Source organism: Gobio gobio (assembly GCF_949357685.1).
Source record: "Gobio gobio genome assembly, chromosome: 25".
Classification (NCBI taxonomy): Eukaryota; Metazoa; Chordata; class Actinopteri; order Cypriniformes; family Gobionidae; genus Gobio; species Gobio gobio.
In genome coordinates this window covers 18,716,843-18,737,219 of record NC_137121.1, presented here as the reverse complement: position 1 = coordinate 18,737,219, position 20,377 = coordinate 18,716,843, and the positions used below count along the sequence as shown (strand labels likewise).

At 41.4% G+C, this 20,377-nt stretch overlaps 1 protein-coding gene across 1 annotated transcript; it reads left to right on the top strand.

Moving 5' to 3' along the window:
- Positions 1–171: 171 nt before the first annotated feature.
- LOC307121435 (tryptase beta-2-like) lies at positions 172–5,198 on the top strand. Its single transcript, XM_079809025.1, has 7 exons — positions 172–272; positions 600–623; positions 730–883; positions 3,417–3,685; positions 3,785–3,927; positions 4,097–4,292; positions 4,389–5,198. The coding sequence occupies exons 1-6, from the start codon at positions 224–226 to the stop codon at positions 4,289–4,291; spliced, it is 834 nt and encodes a 277-aa protein (XP_079665151.1). The 5' UTR covers positions 172–223; the 3' UTR covers position 4,292; positions 4,389–5,198.
- Positions 5,199–20,377: the final 15,179 nt, after the last annotated feature.

The following is a 20,377-nucleotide window of genomic DNA, read 5'->3' as shown; positions in this document are numbered from 1 at the left end:
TACCTGATCATCTTTATTATGATTATACTATTATAGAAATGATGTGGGGAATAAAAGATAGTTATGGAAAATGGGAGAGGGGTGTGACAAATGACTGAGCAAATGAGTGATAAGAAGAGATATCTGAGAAGTGAGACCTTATTAAAGGGACTGTGAGAGACAAAGAGGACCGAACTACCACCGCCATCCATCCTGTCAGCGAACAGAGAGAGTCTGAGTGAAGATGTGGAGGTCACTGTGTGTGACTTTGGCTCTGCTAATATGTGTCAAAGGTAAGATCTTATGATTTGATGACCACCATAGACCATGTATCTGTACTTGATCAGGGGTGTCCAATCCTGTTCCTGGAGATCAACCTTCCTGCAAAGTTCAGCTCCAACCCTGATCAAACACTCTACAGGTAGATTTCCAGGAACAGGATTGTTCCCTGAATAGTTCTCATAATAATGAAACCGCATGTAGGAGTAAGCATGGACATTTTCAATAAAACCATTAAATAGAGAGTTTAAATAGTTTTCTTTTTAAATGTAGATTTAATGTGAACATTATTGGTTTTGATGATTTCCATCATAATTTGTTACACATTTTCTCTTCCACAGGAGATTCACTTTCTCAGCGGAGTGGTGAGAGCCCTTCTCTCTCTTTGCATGCTAATTTGAAGTCCTGTGAGTTTATATAAATGAGGTCTGACATAAATTAATGTGTCTCATATTTCTGTCTCTCTCTCAGAGTTTGGACAGCCCCCTTTAAACCCTCGTATTGTGGGTGGTGCGGATGCATCTGAAGGGTCGTGGCCATGGATGGTCAGTCTGCATGCTCATTTTTGCGGCGGCTCCCTCATCACAGACGAATGGGTCCTGACAGCTGCTCACTGTGTCAAAGGGTTAGACATCACACACAAACACACATATTTTAATCCTCTGTTTTGCTCGGTGGAATGTGCTTCCCTTGTGAAAAAGTAGACTTAATGTAGGCCCTACTTCAAACCTTAAGTGTTTTTTGTTTGTTTTTTAATTCACTTGCAGATAATACAACATTAATAAAATAAAGGGCCACTTTAGTGTTAAAAAGAGTAGCCTACACATTCATTACTGTTTCTTAAACGCACTTAAGTAGCCTTTTTTTTTAAAGTGCATTTTATAATAATGTCAAAATAAAAGTTTTAATTCAAAGTAGCCTACATTTTAAATCATAAAATCATTTTAATAACCTGTGTTAACCTTAAAGCTTGTGTAAAGTACTTGATTTCTAATTTTAACTGTAGCGTGTTGTTATAGGCTATTACATTTAAGCTTATTATATTTGAAATGTATTAAATTGCAACTTCATTACAAATGTGTACTTGGAAATTGTCTTTAACGGAGTGTCTATTCACACCAAGTGCAAATAGCGTGCCTTGTTGGCAAGTGCTGTTCGCACTAGCTCCGCCTAACAATGCCTCGTTGGGCCAAACAAGATTTTAAAAAGCGCTCGGTTGTCAACGTCCTCAGTGGCACAATAAGTTAAGCGTATGGCTGATGGAGCTTGATTTTGATGCGATTTACCTGGGTCGGAATCCGCCTTTTGCAGAGTTTTTTCTTATCTCTTTTCTCATCACAAATCACACCAGAAATGCATTTACTTTCAATAAAAAATAAGAAAATGTTCTAAATGTGGAAATAAAGCGCCTAACGAAATGTTCAATAATAATAAAAAAAGCATTTATTGGGTGGGTTAGGGGTAGGGAGGGCTTTTATTGTCCCATTAAGGCGGCATCCATTTAATAATTTTAATAAATAGGCCTATAATATTTACACTCTATGTTATTATTGCATCCTGTTAATGTACAACAATACTGAGGTGCAAATAGTATGTATCTGTCAAAATAAAGTAGACTATAAATTACATGTAATTACTATTTACACATATTGCAAAGAACTGCTACTTTATGGTGTAAATAGAATATATCAACTTAGTATGCTATTTCACTTAGTAAATAGCATCTACAGCTATTTGCACTTAGCGTAAATATCATCTATCGCTAAGAAAATATGTTATTTTCACTTAGTGTAAATAGAATCTAGTTGCTATTAGCACTTGGTGTAAATACCATCTATCGCTATGTGAAGTTTTAGTAACTAATTTCGGGAGGAGCACGTCCAGATAATTAAACCTTCTAAATAATGGAGCACGCCAGATAATGTAATTTAATCAAACCAAAGTGGAGCACGCCCAGATAATTAAAACCTAATTAAACAGGAGTGGAGCATACTGAACTAATCAATTCAATCAACAACAGGAGGAGTGTTTATATACAGCTGACTCACCTTCCTTTCGTTGACAGTTTCTTAGCATCCCTCCACCACCCCATCTCCTCACTTGATTGAATAAAAACCTATTAGACGTCAACTCAATCCATAAAGCAATACAGTCTAGTTCTAGACCAATCCTATCACGGGGGGGGGATACTCTGGGTTCGGGCCAAAATTCCGAGCCCGGAGCCCTCCCCCGGACAGCACGCCAAATACGCATAATCTTTTACTCCATTTAATTTGATGTAAGTGTGAACTCGTGAATTGCACTTGGCGTGAATAGCCTCTATGGCTATTTGTACTTAGTGTAAATAGCAATTAACATTAAGAAAATATGCTATTTTCCCTGAGTGTTAATAGAATCGAGTTGTTAACACTTGGTGTAAATAGCATGCTATTTGCACTTAGTGCAAATAAACATACATGACAGGCAAGTTTCAATAGAAATGACAAAGTACATTTTGGTTTAGTATAAAGGCTTGTCAGTAGATTCAACAGTATACACAGTAACCACATTTCAAAGACAATGGACATAATTATGAAATTGCATATAAATATGTATTTAATTCCTACCTAAGTTGGTCAAAAAGGCACTCTAAAGTCCAGCTAATTGCATTTAATAAAAAGGTTAACTATAATGTTTAACTATAAACTATAGCTATACTTTTTTGTGCAAATAAACATACATGACAGGCAAGTTTCAATAGAAATGACAAAGTACATTTTGGTTTAGTATAAAGGCTTGTCAGTAGATTCGACAGTATACACAGTAACCACATTTCAAAGACAATGGACATAATTATGAAATTGCATATAAATATGTATTTAATTCCTACCTAAGTTGGTCAAAAAGGCACTCTAAAGTCCAGCTAATTGCATTTAATAAAAAGGTTAACTATAATGTTTAACTATAAACTATAGCTATACTTTTTTTTTACTGAACTGTTTTGTGTCTGAAAACATGACACTCAGTTTGCACTTATATAAGTATTTGTTTTAAAGTATATGCTTTTACTTGCGTAATAAGTCATCTTTTTAAAAGTATACGCTAAAGTGTACTTCTCTACTACTCAAGGGTTGCTATGTCATTTTTTTTCTTTTCTAATTTTCTCTTCCTGTATAAAGTTTGAGCATGTCCAGCCTGCGTGCGCATTTGGGAAAGACGACACAAAAGGGAAATGATCCCAATGCAGTCATCATGGAGATCATCTACATCATTATCCATCCCGACTACAAGATAGGCACACTGGATAATGACATCGCTCTACTGCGCCTGTCCTCCAAAGTCAAGACTAATGACCACATTAAACCTGTGTCTCTAGCAGCCGAGAACAGTGTTTACGCTCCCAAGACCGAGAGCTGGATCATAGGCTGGGGAGATATTGGAAAAGAGGGTAATACTCACATAAATATGTACTGTACATTTATTACTTCACATAAAAAACATCTACTCCTAACATCTTCAAATTATGTTTGTATGTGTGTGTGTCCAGAACCTTTACCTCCTCCTGGGATTCTGCGACAGGCTACCGTTGAAGTGTTTGAGGATTCAGATTGTATTTCTCAATGTATACGTACTGTCACAGACAACATGATTTGTGCTGGTTCAGAGAAGGGAGGCAAAGGCAGCTGGAAGGTACAACATCCAATTCTAAATGAGATCATTCAAAATCCTAAATGTTCTAGCTAAACAAACTGCATGTTTGAGTGTTCAATAAGACTGACCATATCGCATCCCTGTCTGATGTTAATAGCACAATAAACTAACACAACTGAAAAACATGATTCTTCTCTCTTCTCTGAAGAGGGATTCTGGCGGTTCAATGGTGAGTCAGGACTGTTCAGAGTGGGTTCAGTCTGGTATCACCAGTTGGGGCGAAAAGTGTGCAGAGCCCAACAAACCTGGTGTATACACTCGTGTGTCAAAGTATCAGAAATGGATCACAGACAATATTGGTGAAAACCCACCTGGATTTGTTTTAGTTCCACATCCATGCTAAGGTAAACTCTCCCCTTGATATGCCTACACATTTATACAGTCATAAAAACACAATTTCTTCATCTCTCAATCATGTATTTGTTTTTGTGTCTCTGAAGGTTGATGCACCGAATCTGTGGATCCTTATCAACACCTCACTTGCACACAAGTCTGTCCCATAATAAAGTCTCTTTCTGTCTGTTATCTGTGACATTTTTGTTGCTCTGGAAAATCTGCAAATAATAACCAGTTTCATTTGCAAACAGCCTGAAACAAATTTTTATATACTGTTTATTTTCTAAATGACTTGCAAATATCAAGTACAGCTCTTAGAAATATATGTTTAAATGAAAGTTTGGGAGAAGAATGTTCATCTAATCTTGTCACGCACAACACAAGGATATACACGACAGACGGTTTATCCCAAGTGACATCCCTTCACCACCCAACTCATGAAATGTATTATGGAAAATATGTATAATACTTAACTTTTTGTATGTTATCTGTCATATATTGCTACATCATGGTCATTATAACTTGACAGAAAAAGTACTTCAAAATGTTTCAGCATGTGCAAAAGGATTTTATGAGAATAATAAAACACTTTATAACTGCACACTTTTGTCTTCTCAAATGTAATCATCCAAATAAATACACATAAAACAAGTGACAAAGAAAAATAATAAATAATTGAAATTGAATAATTTGCCACAAAGCCACCATTTAAAATAAGAAAAATGCCTTGTTTAAACATGCCTTAATGCGGTTCTCAACAAGGTGTTTCACAGAAGAGTTGAGATGGAATCTCTCCTCACTTTATACACTCAAATGTATCCTAAAACAGAATAATATGGAAAATTACTGCAGTTCTATTTCTCCATCTCCTCTGACTATTAAAAACTCTGAAACAATAAAGTTCTGCTATCTCCAATTGTGCACTGTGTATTGAAGCAAACCATGTCATAATTTTAGTGTGACTTTACAATGGTTAAGTAAAAAAAAAAAAAAAATTTTAATTATATAAATATTTTTTTAAAGACACAAAACTTTGCCAAAAAAAACAAAACAAAAAAAAGGACACAGCAAACAGCAAGGATTATTCAATTCATTGTTTGGAATAATGAATGGAGCATGATTATATCAGAAGACTCTAGGTTCAACCACATTAAAACATGAGTTGATTCACCCTATGGGAAACTCAAGAACAATCCTCCATAGGCTAGGCCATTGTTCTGAAATATTTGGTCCTAGTTTCACAGACAGGGCTTCAAGTTCAATTAGGGGATTCAAGTAGCATTTATAAACATGACTTAGAAAAAAACATCACTGGTCATCTTGAGACAAAACAATGGTGGCCCTGACATATTTGAAGATTTCACAAGTTCACACATATAATTTATAGAGAGTAAATTGAAATGCTTATTTGGCGTGCTGTTCGGGGGGAGGGCTTCGAGCTCGGAATTTGGCCGGTAAAAACGCTCAGCACCTCTTTACCCTGCTGACGTGCTCCCATTGAAAACAATTGGAAAAATTAGCTAGCCTCAGGAAAAAATGACACCCAGCCTAAGCCTCATTTCACAGGAAATGCAGAACGCATTTGGAGGCCGCATTTGAAAAAACCTTCGAATTGAGACAGGCCGTTTCTCGATACCAAGTATGCAAACTTCTGACTTGCATCCTTGGCAGTTCAGACATGCCAAGTTCGACTCGGGAGAACAAACTCCAGAGGACGGGAGGAATCGTCATCAATCGTCAATTGTGAAACGTCATCAGTCGCTGCCCGAGTACAATTTAAAAACCTGCCTCCTTTAGTTACTGTTGCTATGTCCGACAAGCCATGGTGCTCTCACGCCACACACACGTTCTCATGTAGAGAAAATACATCGGCATTACGTCGTGAACTCAGAAGAAGACCGTGAGGGTTTAGGGTGCCATTTGGGACAGGGCCAAGAACGCATATTGAGAAACGGCCACAGCCTTTGTCGCACAGTGGTGATGCAATCTACCTTTGAATGCAGCCTTCGAAGGATGCAGCCTCTGAATTGGGACACAGAGAGTCAGCCTACTCAGAGTTGCTTGAACTAGCTCAAATCATCTTAGTTGAAGAATGTTCTTCTCTCCTCATCATCTTACTAACAGTGGGCATGGCCAAAGTGCAATGATGAAGTAGGCATTGATCTCCTTCTGCAGAAGTGTTCTTTCAAATATCTATGACATCATAAATCGGCACATTCCAAAATGAGTCATTTTCAGACCTTGGTTTCAATAAAACCTCTTTTTGGACTGAAGCCACAGTTTTTATAAAATTTGAAACAACAAATAACTAATAATAATACCCTCAAAATGTAAAAAATATACAATCTACTCAACTTTGCCGCAAAAATATAGTTCTTTTAATTCGGCTAAGAGGTCATGCTGTGACGTATCGATCTTCTGCTGGTCACACATTTTCACGTGATGCAAATTCGCAGGTCAGAGTTCACCAAACTTGAACTTTGGAATGAAATACAACATTTTTCAAATGAGCTTGTTTCTGTTCTGATGCATTTGCATGCGTATTAATGGAAGTCAATGGAACAAAAAGTGCTCTGTGACCGTCCCTTAACAAGTTCTCAGTTCTGAAACTTACAGGATATTCTTATAGTATGATGAATTCTTATATGTCAAAAGATACTGTAAAAGACAAAATGAGACAACGAACATGCAAATGATAAGGCAAATGATGGTGGACTTTACTAAAGGGATGACATGACAAAACTACCATAGACATCCATCCTGCCATGGTGAAGAGAGAGTCTAAGTGACGATGTGGAAGTTAACCTGTATGGCCCTGCTCATATGCGTCAAAGGTAAGATCTTACAGGTGTTTAAATGGATTTGGTTCACTTGTGACATATAAGCCTATAATGAGCTGTTGGATCACGGGGACCTTGGTTTGAATCTGACCTGGGTCGTTTCCAGTTACAATATTCCCCCACCTTTCTGTCATACCACTCTATAAAATAAAAGATAAAAAAGATAAAGGTAAAAAAATACATTTCATTAAAAATAGAATGAGCTTTACACAATGCAGTTCACTTAATGCTGTATATTTTGCTATTGTTTAATTAACAGGGGTATCATGGGATCTCGAATGAAATCATAATTTGCGCCTTGCATGGCTGACGCCGCCGTCGGTGTGTGAATGAGTGTATGAATGGGTGAATGTGAGGCCAATGTAAAGCGCTTTGGATGGCCGTAGGTCTGTTAAAAGCGCTATATAAATGCAGTCCATTTACCATTTACCATAATTTTGTTAATTTTTACAACAAAAAAACAAAGTATAGCTTTGATAAAAATTGTATACCATATATATATATATTATTTTTTTGCTGTTGTTGTTAAAAATGAACAAAATTCTATGATTTAGAAGGTACATAATTTACAGTTCGAACTCGTATTATCTCAATTCACTACAGTGAGCTTATATTTTGAGCTGAGTCAGATTTTGCGGGAAATTCCTTTTTTGTTTAATTCATGTATGTAAACACAGAAGAATGTTTCAGCTTGTTGCTAGAATATTGTTGTTTGAACTACAGCTAGCATTTTACAAGGAGCTTTTAAAATGCAACACTCGTTGGCTCTTGAGAATATGTAATGAAAAAAGGAAACCATAATTGGTAACCATGGAAATTAGATTCAGCAGCGAAGAAGAAGCCTACCATTCAATTCTCCAAAGTGGCCGTTTCTTGAAACCAAGCACGCGAACTTCCGACTTGCATCCTTATTAGTTCAGACTTGCCAAGTTCGACTCAGGAGAACGAACTCTAGAGGAAGTCTAGTAATTCTGCAAACGGAACAGCAGCGTTCTTGATATAGCATCACTCTCACTCTGGCTATTAATATGTGGATATTAATATGTGGTTCACGCAAGAAGTGTGCATATATGATTATCTTCACTGTTATAAAATTAAATATGACATAAAACACAACCCAGTCTCTTTTTGTTAAATGTCAGTTTTAATGATCAAAGAAATAAATGAAACTTCACTTTGCCCTCAGCCAAAACGAATAGCCAGGGAACAAATTATACATTCATGAGACCAAAGATCGCCAGTTATATATACACAAGACAAATCTCATGTTTAATATATATCTCATGTTTAACCACAGAGACATCAGAGTCAGCGGCAAACGTCAGAAGGTCTAGCCGAGGAAAGGCTGCTCTTGCCGGGGTTAATGAGCGCTGAGCGCCCGGTGGTCGACTGGATCTCACAACTCCGAAAACAGCAGATTTCAAATAGGCGCTCTCTTTATAAATAAACCACAGATTTGAGCTTTAAACAAGTACATCACCTGAAAAAGTCTTTAAACTACATTTCGTGACACATTTGTAGTTTTTATTCTGGGATACCGGTCTGTCTGAAGTCCTACTGAAGTCCACACCTTTCGATAAAAAAGTCCCCTCTCGATAAAAGGGGCGGATCAAGGACACATCCGGGGATTTTAACTGTACTTGGCTAGATGTGAACTTTGAATTGGAACAGCAGCCTACTTGGGCAGTGACTGATGACGATGTGACAAGAACAAGAACGCATATTGAGAAACGGTATCTTCTGCAGGTTGGAGTAATAATTGGTGTGCGGCGTGACGAAAGGTTATGGCGCAGACAACTTTCCTTATTGGTCGTGAAAGATGCCTGTCAATTTTGTTTCAACTACAGATGGCGATAGGGAGGTCAAAGTTCCGTAGTGAAAAAAGTTGTTGGCCCATATTATATTAGTAGATATATTTTTTCTAGTGCCTGCTTTATTAATAGGATAAAACTTATTGTGCTGTTCTCTATGAACATTCTGCATTTATTTTATAATTCTTTTAATAAGTTGTAGTAAAGTGACCCCCTCTGTTCAGAGTTAAGTATTGCATTTACTATTATTTGAGTCCTTCTATAATGACTTCACAAATGTGAGCGTAGTTTCAGCAGCAGCAAGGAAGAGTATGTGGTCATGGCTACTATTGCTCCTTGATTTAAGTTGATTTGAAGGCCCTTTCGGTATTTAGATATTGCTACTTTCATAATTTCTATGCATATTTACTTTAAATTGTTATCTTAAATGACAAATGTAGATTTATTCCTTATTTTGTGAATTGCATGATCGATTTCTGATAAAGTTGAAGCTAACTTTGTGATATAAAGAAACTTTGTTGTAATACTTGAACATGTAGATGCTGTACACTTACAGTAGAATTCCGAATTTTGTATTTCTACAGTTTTACGTTATTCCTTGGGCAACAGTAAAGTTTTGGAAATCAATCCTTGCGTCTGTTGTCTTTGGGAGGCGTTATCTGACTGCATACTCAAGCAAGGCGTTTGAGATAAAGGGCAGAACAGTAAAACGAAAACTCTTTGATGACCAACTTCTAGTTTCTAACCCCACGGCGGGGAGCAAGCAAGCTCACGAGGTGATCTTCCTTCTACATTGTTGAAGTCAAGCGCCAAATCTGGATCACTGAGGCGAGCATCCAATGCATCATGTTCGTCAAGGCATTCAAGAGGCTCATCAGCTGTAACCACAGCCGCTGCAATGGCTAGAGCAGAGGCCGAAGCGGCCAAAGCAGAAATAGCATTTGCTAAGCGAATTGAAAATACAAAAAGCCCAGCTTGAGGTATCACTAGAGACTTTAAGACTGGAAAAGAGAGTTGCAGCAATACAAGCGAAGGCAGAGGCTTTAGAGACCGCAGCAGAGCAAGAAAGTAGAGAGAATTCGAGTGTGATAGTTACCTATAGAAGATACAACAGAACGCACACAGGCTTACTTAGAAGAACAGGTGGATAGTGTCGTGGATTCACAAATACCAGTACTGGATGGGCCGTTTTATGATAAAAACGTTTCAGAAGTGCAACAAACACAGAATACGGAATCCTACTTGCAGCAGGAGGATCAGCATAGTTTTTACGCCACACCACCCAAGTCTCAGCCTGCTGATGCAGTGTGCGTGCAGTATCCTACCATCTCGCAATCCATGGATGTACAGTTTGCACGTCCGGTTCAGCATGAGGTGTTCTCCAGGTCACCCCACGATGTGTATCACCAACAATCTGCAGCATTCCAAGGCAGTGAGGAAAAGAGTGTGAACAGGCAGATGCCGCATGACTACTTTCAGACTCAGTCAGCTTCACCCTTACAAGCTGGGCAGTATCAAGGTAATCTTTATGCAAATAATCAAATGTCTGACGTTGTCAAGTTTATCGCAAGACATGAATTGGTATCCACCGGCCTTACGCAGTTTAACAATCAGCCAGAGACTTTCAGAGCATGGAGAGCATCCTTCATAAACGCCACTAAAGACCTTAACCTCTCACCTAGCGAGGAGATGGACTTGCTAGTAAAATGGCTGGGGTGCGAGTCAGCTGAGCATGCAAAACGAATCAGAGCAGTGCATATTAACCATCCTCTGCAAGGGCTCAGTCTGATTTGGGACAGACTTTATGAAACCTATGGCTCGCCGGAAATGATAGAAAGTGCTCTATTCAGGAAATTGGAGAATTTCCCAAAAATATCAAACAGAAAAAGTCACAGACTGCGCGAGCTAGGAGATTTGCTTATGGAGATTCAAGCAGCTAAGCAGGATGGCGATCTGATGGGTCTTTCCTATTGAGACACTCCACGGGGAGTAAATCCGATAATACAGAAATTGCCATTCAGCTTACAAGAAAAGTGGCTCTCAGCGGGGTGTAAGTACAAAGAGGACTACAGGGTTTCCTTTCCACCCTTCAAGTTCCTAGTAGACTTTGTATGTCAGCAAGCTAAAATGCGCAACGATCCAAGTTTCTTTCTCTCAACAGTACAGGAAGAATCCCGCAAACCAAACAGACAGTTAAACAAACCTGTGTTTCCCAGGGCTGTCACCACACACAAGACTCAGGTCTCCTCTGAAAATTCATCGGCTTCCAGTGAACTCAAAAATAAGGTAAACCCAGCAAAACAGTGCTTTCTACACAATAAGCCTCACCCTTTGTCCAGATGTAGAGGATTCAGGATGAAACCTATGGAAGAGAGAAAGTCATTGCTCAAACAACAAGGCATATGCTTCAAATGTTGCAACTCTGTATTACACATGGCAAAAAACTGTGATCAGGATGTTAAGTGTTCAGAATGTGGCAGTGTTACCCACAAAGCAGTGCTCCATCCAGGCCCAGCACCATGGGTGAAAGAACCAAAATCCTTGACACCGGAGGATCACAAAGTGAGTGAGGACGTACCCTTGGAATCTGAGGTTTCCTCAGCTTGTACAGAGGTATGTGGAGACAGTCAACTTCCACGTTCATGCTCCAAGGTATGTCTCGTGAAAGTATTTCCTGGAGGCCACCCAGAGAAAGCAGTCAAAACATATGTGATATTAGACGATCAAAGCAACAGATCGCTTGCAAGATCAGAATTCTTCAATCTTTTTGGCATTACCGAGGGTAATGTAGCCTACACTCTCAAAACATGCGCAGGCACAGTCGAAACAGAAGGCAGGCTAGCACTAGGCTTTCAAGTGGAATCCTTTGACGGAAGCGTAATCTTACCCTTACCAGTGCTGCTTGAGTGTAACGAAATTCCAGACAATCGCTCTGAAATCCCCACTCCAGAAGTGGTCAGTAACCACAGGCACCTAAAACATCTTGCAAGGTACATTCCGGAGCCCGATCATCACATTCCCATTCTTCTCCTATTAGGCAGAGATATAATCAGAGTCCACAAAGCCCATAAGCGAGTGAACAGGCCACCAAATGCTCCCTTCACACAAAAGTTGGACTTAGGATGGGTAATCATTGGAGACATGTGTCTTGGGAAAGTTCATAAACCTACCTCCGTTCAAACTTACCACACCAACATTATGGAGAATGGTCGGTCTACATACTTTCACCCATGTCCTAACAATTACACTGTAAAGAATAGATCCCAAAGTGTGCCACTTATCAAGGAGAGGACTCAAAGTCTAGCAGAATGGGATGTATTTCAGAGAACAAAAGATGATGAGAAAACAGCTCCGTCTATCGAGGACAGACTCTTTCTGCAGATCATGGACAGAGAAGTCTATAAAGGTGAGGAAAATTCATGGGTTGCTCCACTCCCATTCAAGCTGCCAAGGCAATATCTTCCAAACAATCGCCCACAAGCTGTGGAACGCTTCAATTCACTTTTACGATCTTTCAGGAGGAAGCCTGAGATGAAAAAAGACTTTGTAGCCTTTAAGGAGAAGCTGTTCCAAAATGATCATGCAGAAATAGCTCCTTCACTTGGTACCAATGAACAGTGTTGGTATTTACCTTCTTTCGGCATATACCATCCAAAAAAGCCATCCTAGATCCGAGTGGTCTTTGACTCGAGCGCTCAATGCAAAGGTGCACTGAACAAGGTTCTCTTGACGAGACCTGACCTCAACAACAGCCTCCTTGGAGTCCTCATGCGTTTTCGCAAAGAGCCTGTCGCCTTCATGGTAGACATTGAACAAATGTTTCACTGCTTTAAAGTTCGACCTGCAGACAGAAACCACCTCAGGTTCCTCTGGTTTCATGAAAACAACCCAGAGGATGAGGTCGTGGAATACCGTATGAAGGTACACGTGTTTGGGAACAGTCCCTCTCCAGCAGTGGCCATTTACTGTCTCCGTCGGGCAGCTCAAGAAGGAGAAGAGGAATTCGGTCAAGACGCCTGCCAGTTCGTGGAGCAAGACTTTTATATGGATGATGGATGGAAATCTTTACCCTCCCCAGAGATGGCAATCAACCTGTTAAGAAGGACACAGGACATGCTGGCTGGATCTAATTTGAAGTTGCATAAATTGGCTTCAAACAGCAAAGAAGTTATGAGAGCTTTCCCATCTGAGGATTACGCCAACTCGCTGAAAGAACTGGATTTAGGTGTCAGCTCACTTCCTATGCAACGCAGTCTCGGCTTGCTTTGGAATCCGGACAAAGACTGCTTCAACTTCCATGTCCAGAAGGATAAAAGGCCTTATACAAGACGTGGACTACTGTCTGTAATAAACAGTTTGTACGACCCACTGGGATTTGTGGCCCCTATCACAGTCCAAGGCAAAGTACTACTGAGGGAACTAACTGAGAACGCTGCTGACTGGGATGCGCCCTTACCTGTGAACAGACAAAAGGTGTGGGAGGAATGGAGAGATTCTCTGGTAGAACTGCAACATGTACAAGTCCCAAGAAGCTATGGGCCCACATCAATGTCAGGTGCCAAGTTCAAGGAGCTCTGTGTTTTTTCTGACGCTTCCGAGAAAGTAATTGCAGCAGTTGCTTACCTCAAAACTGTTGACTCAGATGGAAACTGGCAAATGGGGTTCGTCACAGGCAAAGCAATGCTAGCGCCACAACCAGAGCACACTATACCTCGTCTGGAACTCGGTGCGGCTGTCTTGGCCGTGAACATGATGGAAACAATCACTGCAGAGATTGCTGTCAAATTCAATGAGATTAACTTCTACACAGATAGTAGAGTGGTCCTTGGTTATATCTACAATGAGAAACGTAGATTTCATGTCTATGTAAGCAATCGTGTACAGATAATCCGGAACAGCACCAATCCTGAACAATGGCATTATGTGAGCTCAGAGCATAATCCAGCTGATGTTGCAACACGACCAATAGCTTCAACCAAATTGCAGGACACCATATGGTTCAGTGGACCGGCATTCTTGCAACACCCAAAAACAGAGACATTCCCTAGAGAACCCTTTGCGCTTGTTGATCCTGATCGAGATTCAGAAGTTCGTCAAGAAGTAACAGTGTTGTATGCCAGGGTCTCAAAACGCTTTGAACGCTTTTCGGACTGGAGCCGACTGATCAGAGCTGTTGGAAAGCTGATTCATATTGAACGCTCTTATAAGCAGGGCCAAAACGACACCCCTCAGACATGCAAAGGATGGCACTGTTGTAAACTGCCTCTCAGTGCTGACACAATACTTCAGAGCACAGAAGTTGTCATACGAACAGTACAGCAGGAAACGTATGCTGACGAGCTGCATTGCCTCAAACGAAACAAACCACTTCCCAAAACGAGCACACTTCGGAAACTAGACCCCTTCATTGATCAGAGTGGACTGTTGAGGGTCGGAGGTCAACTGGTTAAAGCGGATCTAGGTTCTGAAGAAAAGAGACCCCTCATCATACCTGGTAGGAACCACGTAGCATTACTTCTAACACGACACTTTCATGAGCAAACGCATCATCAGGGTCGCCACTTCACAGAGGGAGCGATAAGATCTGCCGGCTACAGGATAATAGGAGGCAAAAGACGTGTGAACGGTCTCATCCATTCCTGTGTTATATGCCGCAGACTCAGGAGAGGCTGCGAGACTCAAAAGATGGCAGTCTGCCCGCTGACAGGCTCAACGCAGAACCTCCCTTCACACATGTGGGATTAGATGTGTTTGGCCCCTGGTCAGTATCTGCTCGTAGGACAAGAGGCGGCTATGCAGAAAGCAAAAGATGGGCAGTGCTATTCATGTGTCTAAGTATCAGAGCCATTCATATAGAAGTGATTGAGTCCATGGATACCTCCAGCTTTATTAATGCTTTAAGGAGGTTTCTGGCAATCCGGGGTCCAGTGAAACACATTCGTTCCAACAGAGGGACCAAATTCATTGGAGCTTGTAAGGACTTGCAAATTCCTTCCAACATTGATGAAAAGGCAGTGAAACAATTCCTGTCAGATCACAGCTGCTTATGGACGTTCAACCCTCCGCATGCGTCGCAAATGGGCGGTGCATGGGAAAGGATGATTGGCATTGCTCGCAGGATCTTGTATTCTATGCTTCTTCAGATGACATCCTCCAAACTCACGCATGAGGTACTCTCCACCTTCATGGCTTAGGTTGTTATGTATATACCCCTATTGTGCCTGCAGGTGGCACTGCCACTTGTAATTATAAGTTGTTGTGTTCTTTAAAATAAATAAAGAAGAAGTAATGTATTCCTGAATGTCGGCTGTGTTATTTGAACGTGGTTTAACCCCAAGTGTTCCATACATGTTATGATAGACAAGACATAACATAATTGGCGACAAGGTGGATTAACTTTCTACGAAGCTACCACAGTGAATCGTGAGCGTACTACAGCTTTTATTTTATTTTCTCAGCGTAGCTAAAGTGAGCTAGGTTAGCTATAATGGCGGCTACCATTGGTCACATGGAAGCTTTTGATGAAAACGTTGAACCATGGACCACTTACATTGAAAGATTTGACCACTTCATAGAAGCTAACAGCATTGATGCCGAGAAGAAAGTGCCTGTGCTACTCAGTGTGATCGGAGGAAAAACTTATGGGTTACTCCGAAGTCTCATCGCGCCGGACAAACCCGGAGAGAAAAGCTTCAAACACATCGCAGACACGTTACAGCAGCACTTCTCTCCGAAACCACTGGTCATCGCGGAGCGTTTTCGTTTCCACAGGCGGAATCAAGACGAGAACGAGACGGTGACACAGTATGTTGCAGTGCTTAGAGGATTGTCAGAACACTGTGAATTTGGGGGACATTTGGATGATGCACTTCGCGATAGATTTGTGTGTGGCTTGAAGAGTGAGGCTACACAAAAGCGCTTGTTGACCGAATCGACGCTGACTTTTCAGAGAGCGGTAGAGTTGGCGGTCTCCATGGAAACAGCGTCACGCGAAGCACACCAACTCAGCGGATCACTGACGGTAAATGCACTGTCTTTATCAAAGAGTAAGACTGCAAACAAATGCAAACGATGTGGAAAGAATAACCATAGTGACGATGATTGCTGGTTTAAGGACAAAAACTGTAACACATGTGGAAAAAAGGGCCATATCAGTCGCGTTTGCAGGAAAACTAACGATGACAGAAAAACAAAGAGTGGAAACACAGCAAAAGCTGCACGGCCAATGAAAGCATTTAAGCAGAAAGGCTATTTAAAAAAAGGAAGTGTACACCGCCTGGATGCTGATCAAATGATGATGACACAGACTCTGATTTGGCTCTGTATAAACTGTCACAGTCAGGAGAAAAGTCCAGTATCATTGTGAAACCAGAAATTGAAGGTATGCCTCTGGAAATGGAACTGGACATGGGTGCAGCAGTGTCATTGATTTCAACAGAGACTTATGATCGAATATTGAAACACCTGCCCTTATGCTCAACTGACATTGTTCTTCGTACATACACAGGACAAGCATTGCATCCTGAAGGTGTAATTGATGTGCATGTAAAAATGGGCAAGCAGACAGCTGTTCTTCCGTTGTATGTTGTACAGGGGGACTATCCCCCACTCTATGGCAGAGAGTGGTTGCGCAAGATCAAACTGAACTGGAAAGAAATAAAAACAGTCAAATTGAAGACACTAGAAGCTGTGCTGCAGAAACATGCTGCTGTTTTCTCTAAACAGCTGGGAGAAATGAAGAGCATTAAAGCTAAAATAACACTGAAACCTGATCACAAACCCAAGTTTTGTCAGCCCAGAGTTGTTCCGTATGCTCTTCGGCCGAAAGTCGAAGCGGAATTGAACCGTCTCTCTGAAATGGGAGTATTGTCACCGGTACAGTACAGTGAATGGGCTACTCCAATAGTCCCTGTTGTAAAGAAAAATGGAGCAGTGCGCATCTGTGGTGACTTTAAGGTAACGGTAAACCCTGTCTTACACATCGAACACTATCCGTTACCGCGCATTGAGGACCTCTTTGCTTCATTAGTGGGAGGACAATGTTTCAGCAAATTGGACTTGTCACATGCTTATCTTCAAATGAGAGTCGAGGAGGATTCCAAGACGTTTCTCACAATTTCCACACAGAAAGGGCTATTCCAGTACAATCGCCTTCCGTTCGGGATAGCTTCGGCACCAGCCATATTCCAGAGAGCTATGGACCAAATATTACAAGGTCTGTCTAATGTCCATTGTTACCTGGATGACATTCTGGTTACCGGGCGGACTGAAGCTGAACACCTAGAAAATCTGGATGCAGTCCTTGGACGGCTGGAGCAGTTTGGTTTGCATGCTGAAAAAGGGAAATGTGACTTCTTCAAAGAATCACTGGAATACCTGGGTCACATAATTGACGCTGAAGGTTTGCACAAGTCACCGGAAAAAGTAAGCGCAATTGTCAATGCACCAGCTCCATCAAATATCACACAGCTGAGATCATTTCTCGGCCTGTTAATTATTACGGGAGATTCATACCCAACCTGGCAACCATAGCGAATCCTCTGAACGCTCTGTTGTGTAAAGGGAAACGCTGGCAGTGGTCTGCAGAGTGTGATGCTGCATTCAAAAAGGCTAAAGAACAACTGGTGTCACAAAATGTCTTGACACACTATGACCCACAGAACGTCATTCGGCTTGCTTGTGACGCATCACCTTATGGTATTGGTGCTGTCATTTCCCACATGTTACCCAGCGGTGAAGAAAAGCCAATAGCCTTCGCATCGCGCACACTTAGCAAGGCAGAGCAGAATTACGCGCAGATTGAGCGTGAGGCTCTGGCCATAGTGTTTGGGGTCAGAAAATTCCACCAGTATCTCTACGGACAAAAATTCACACTTTTCACAGATCACCGCCCCCTTACTACGATCTTTGGGCCACAAAAAGGAATTCCGTCTATGGCAGCAGCGCGGATGCAAAGGTGGGCATTACTTTTGTCTGCGCACAACTATACCATTGAGTATAAAAGAGCTGAACATCACGCAAATGCAGATGGTCTTTCCCGCCTGCCATTACAAATAGAGCACAGAGAGAAAAAGGATGCCGTAGAGCTGCTTTACCTGGGACAGATGGAGAAACTCCCTGTCAGTGCCACTGATATCCGACGTGAGACTATGAGTGACTCAACCTTGTCTACAGTCGTCGAAATGGTCATAAAAGGGACTCAAGCTGTCAACCTGACAGGTAATAGTGAACTCTCACCATTCATCTCCAGACGCAATGAGTTGTCCGTCCAACACGGGTGCTTAATGCGGGGCTTGAGAGTTGTTGTTCCCCACAAGCTGCGGAAAAGAGTACTGGAGGAACTTCACACTGGCCATCCAGGAATTGTCCGAATGAAAGCCATTGCTCGCAGTTATGTGTGGTGGCCTGGTGTTGATGCTGACATTGAACTGCAAGTGAAAACGTGTCAGTCATGTCAGCAAATACAGAAAATGCCATCCCAAGCACCCCTCCACCCATGGGAGTGGCCAAGCAAACCATGGGAGCACATACATGTAGATTTTGCTGGGCCATGTGAGGGTCACATGTACCTAGTCGTGGTTGACGCACATTCAAAGTGGCCTGAGGTGCTGTTGATGACATCAACAACAGCAGAAAAAACCATTGAAGTTTTGCGGAATCTCTTCAGCCATTATGGACTGCCTGAAGTCCTTGTGAGTGATAATGGACCACAATTTGTCTCTCAGGAATTTGTAACTTTCCTGAAGGCCAACCATGTGAAACATATCCGTTCCGCCCCATATCATCCGGCAACCAATGGGCAGGCTGAAAGGTTTGTTCAGTCGCTAAAACAGGCATTGAAAGCTTCTAAGGGCTCCTCTACTCTGCAGAGAAGGCTTGAAACGTTCTTGCTGACATACCGCAATACACCACATCCGACGACAAGAGAGTCCCCTTCCCTGTTGTTTATGGGTCGCCAGCTGCGCACACGTCTAGATGCCTTGAAACCCAATGTAACTGCTGCCGTGCGACTCTCACAGACCTCCCAGGTTCTCTGCCGAGCTGGTCGTTCAAAGCCAAGACAGTTTGGAGTTGGTGATGCTGTGCTGGCTCGAGATTACAGAGGGAGAGAAAGATGGACATCAGGAGTTGTGACGGCTCAAAGTGGTCCAGTATCTTATACTGTGGATGTAGGAGCTTCTGAGGAATGGAGGCGCCACGCTGATCAACTCTTGTCTATTCCGGATCAAACAGCTGAAACTCAGGTGACACAACCACCTGATGCCAGTGATGTGTCTGTTCCTGTACAAGCCGCTGTAAACGGTACTTCCTCTGCACCACTAGCAAAGGAACAAGATGTTAACAGTGACACATCAACAGAGCCTCAGACAAACCATGGCAAACTCAACATTCCATCAGTGCAGGTCAGACGTTATCCAGCCAGAGTGATCAAACCTCCCAATCGTCTGACATTATAGAGCCATGAGAAAACCCTGCTGGACTGAACTGTAATTAGTTATTAGTGAGCCTGTTCTGACATGGGGCAGAATCATCCCCGAACTGGCTCGAGGCAAGAGGCAGTCTACCCTCTACCTCTAGAGTAGGGAAAAAAAATAAAAAAAATAAATTGCTGAATTTGTGTTTCTGAGAAAGCATTGTTTTCTTTGTTTCTTGATTAAAAGGGGAGGAAATGTTATGTATGTAATACCCCTATTGTGCCTGCAGGTGGCACTGCCACTTGTAATTATAAGTTGTTGTGTTCTTTAAAATAAATAAAGAAGAAGTAATGTATTCCTGAATGTCGGCTGTGCTATTTGAACGTGGTTTAACCCCAAGTGTTTCATACATGTTATGATAGACAAGACATAACAGAGGTCACTGCCATTATAAACAACAGACCACTGATACCTGTGTCAACCGATCCAACAGATCCTTTCATCCTCACACCTGCCACATTACTTACCCAAAAGACTGGTACTAGCTCAGTTCCACCTGGGGACTTTGGAAAGCCTGACCTGTACAAACAACAGTGGCGTACAGTGCAAAGCCTCGCAAATACTTTTTGGGACAGATGGCGTAAACAGTACATCACAAATGTGAGCCTGGTTTCAGCAGCAGCAAGGAAGAGTATGTGGTCATGGCTACTAATGCTCCTTGATTTAAGTTGGTTTGAAGGCACTTTCGGTATGTAGATATTGCTACTTTCATAATTTCTATGCATATTTACTTTAAATTGTTATCTTAAATGACAAATGTAGATTTATTCCTTATTTTGTGAATTGTATGATCGATTTCTGATAAAGTTGAAGCTAACTTTGTGATATAAAGAAACTTTGTTGTAATATTTGAACATGTAGATGCTGTACACTTACAGTAGAATTCAGAATTTTGTATTTCTACAGTTTTACGTTATTCCTTGGGCAACAGTAAAGTTTTGGAAATCAATCCTTGCGTCTGTTGTCT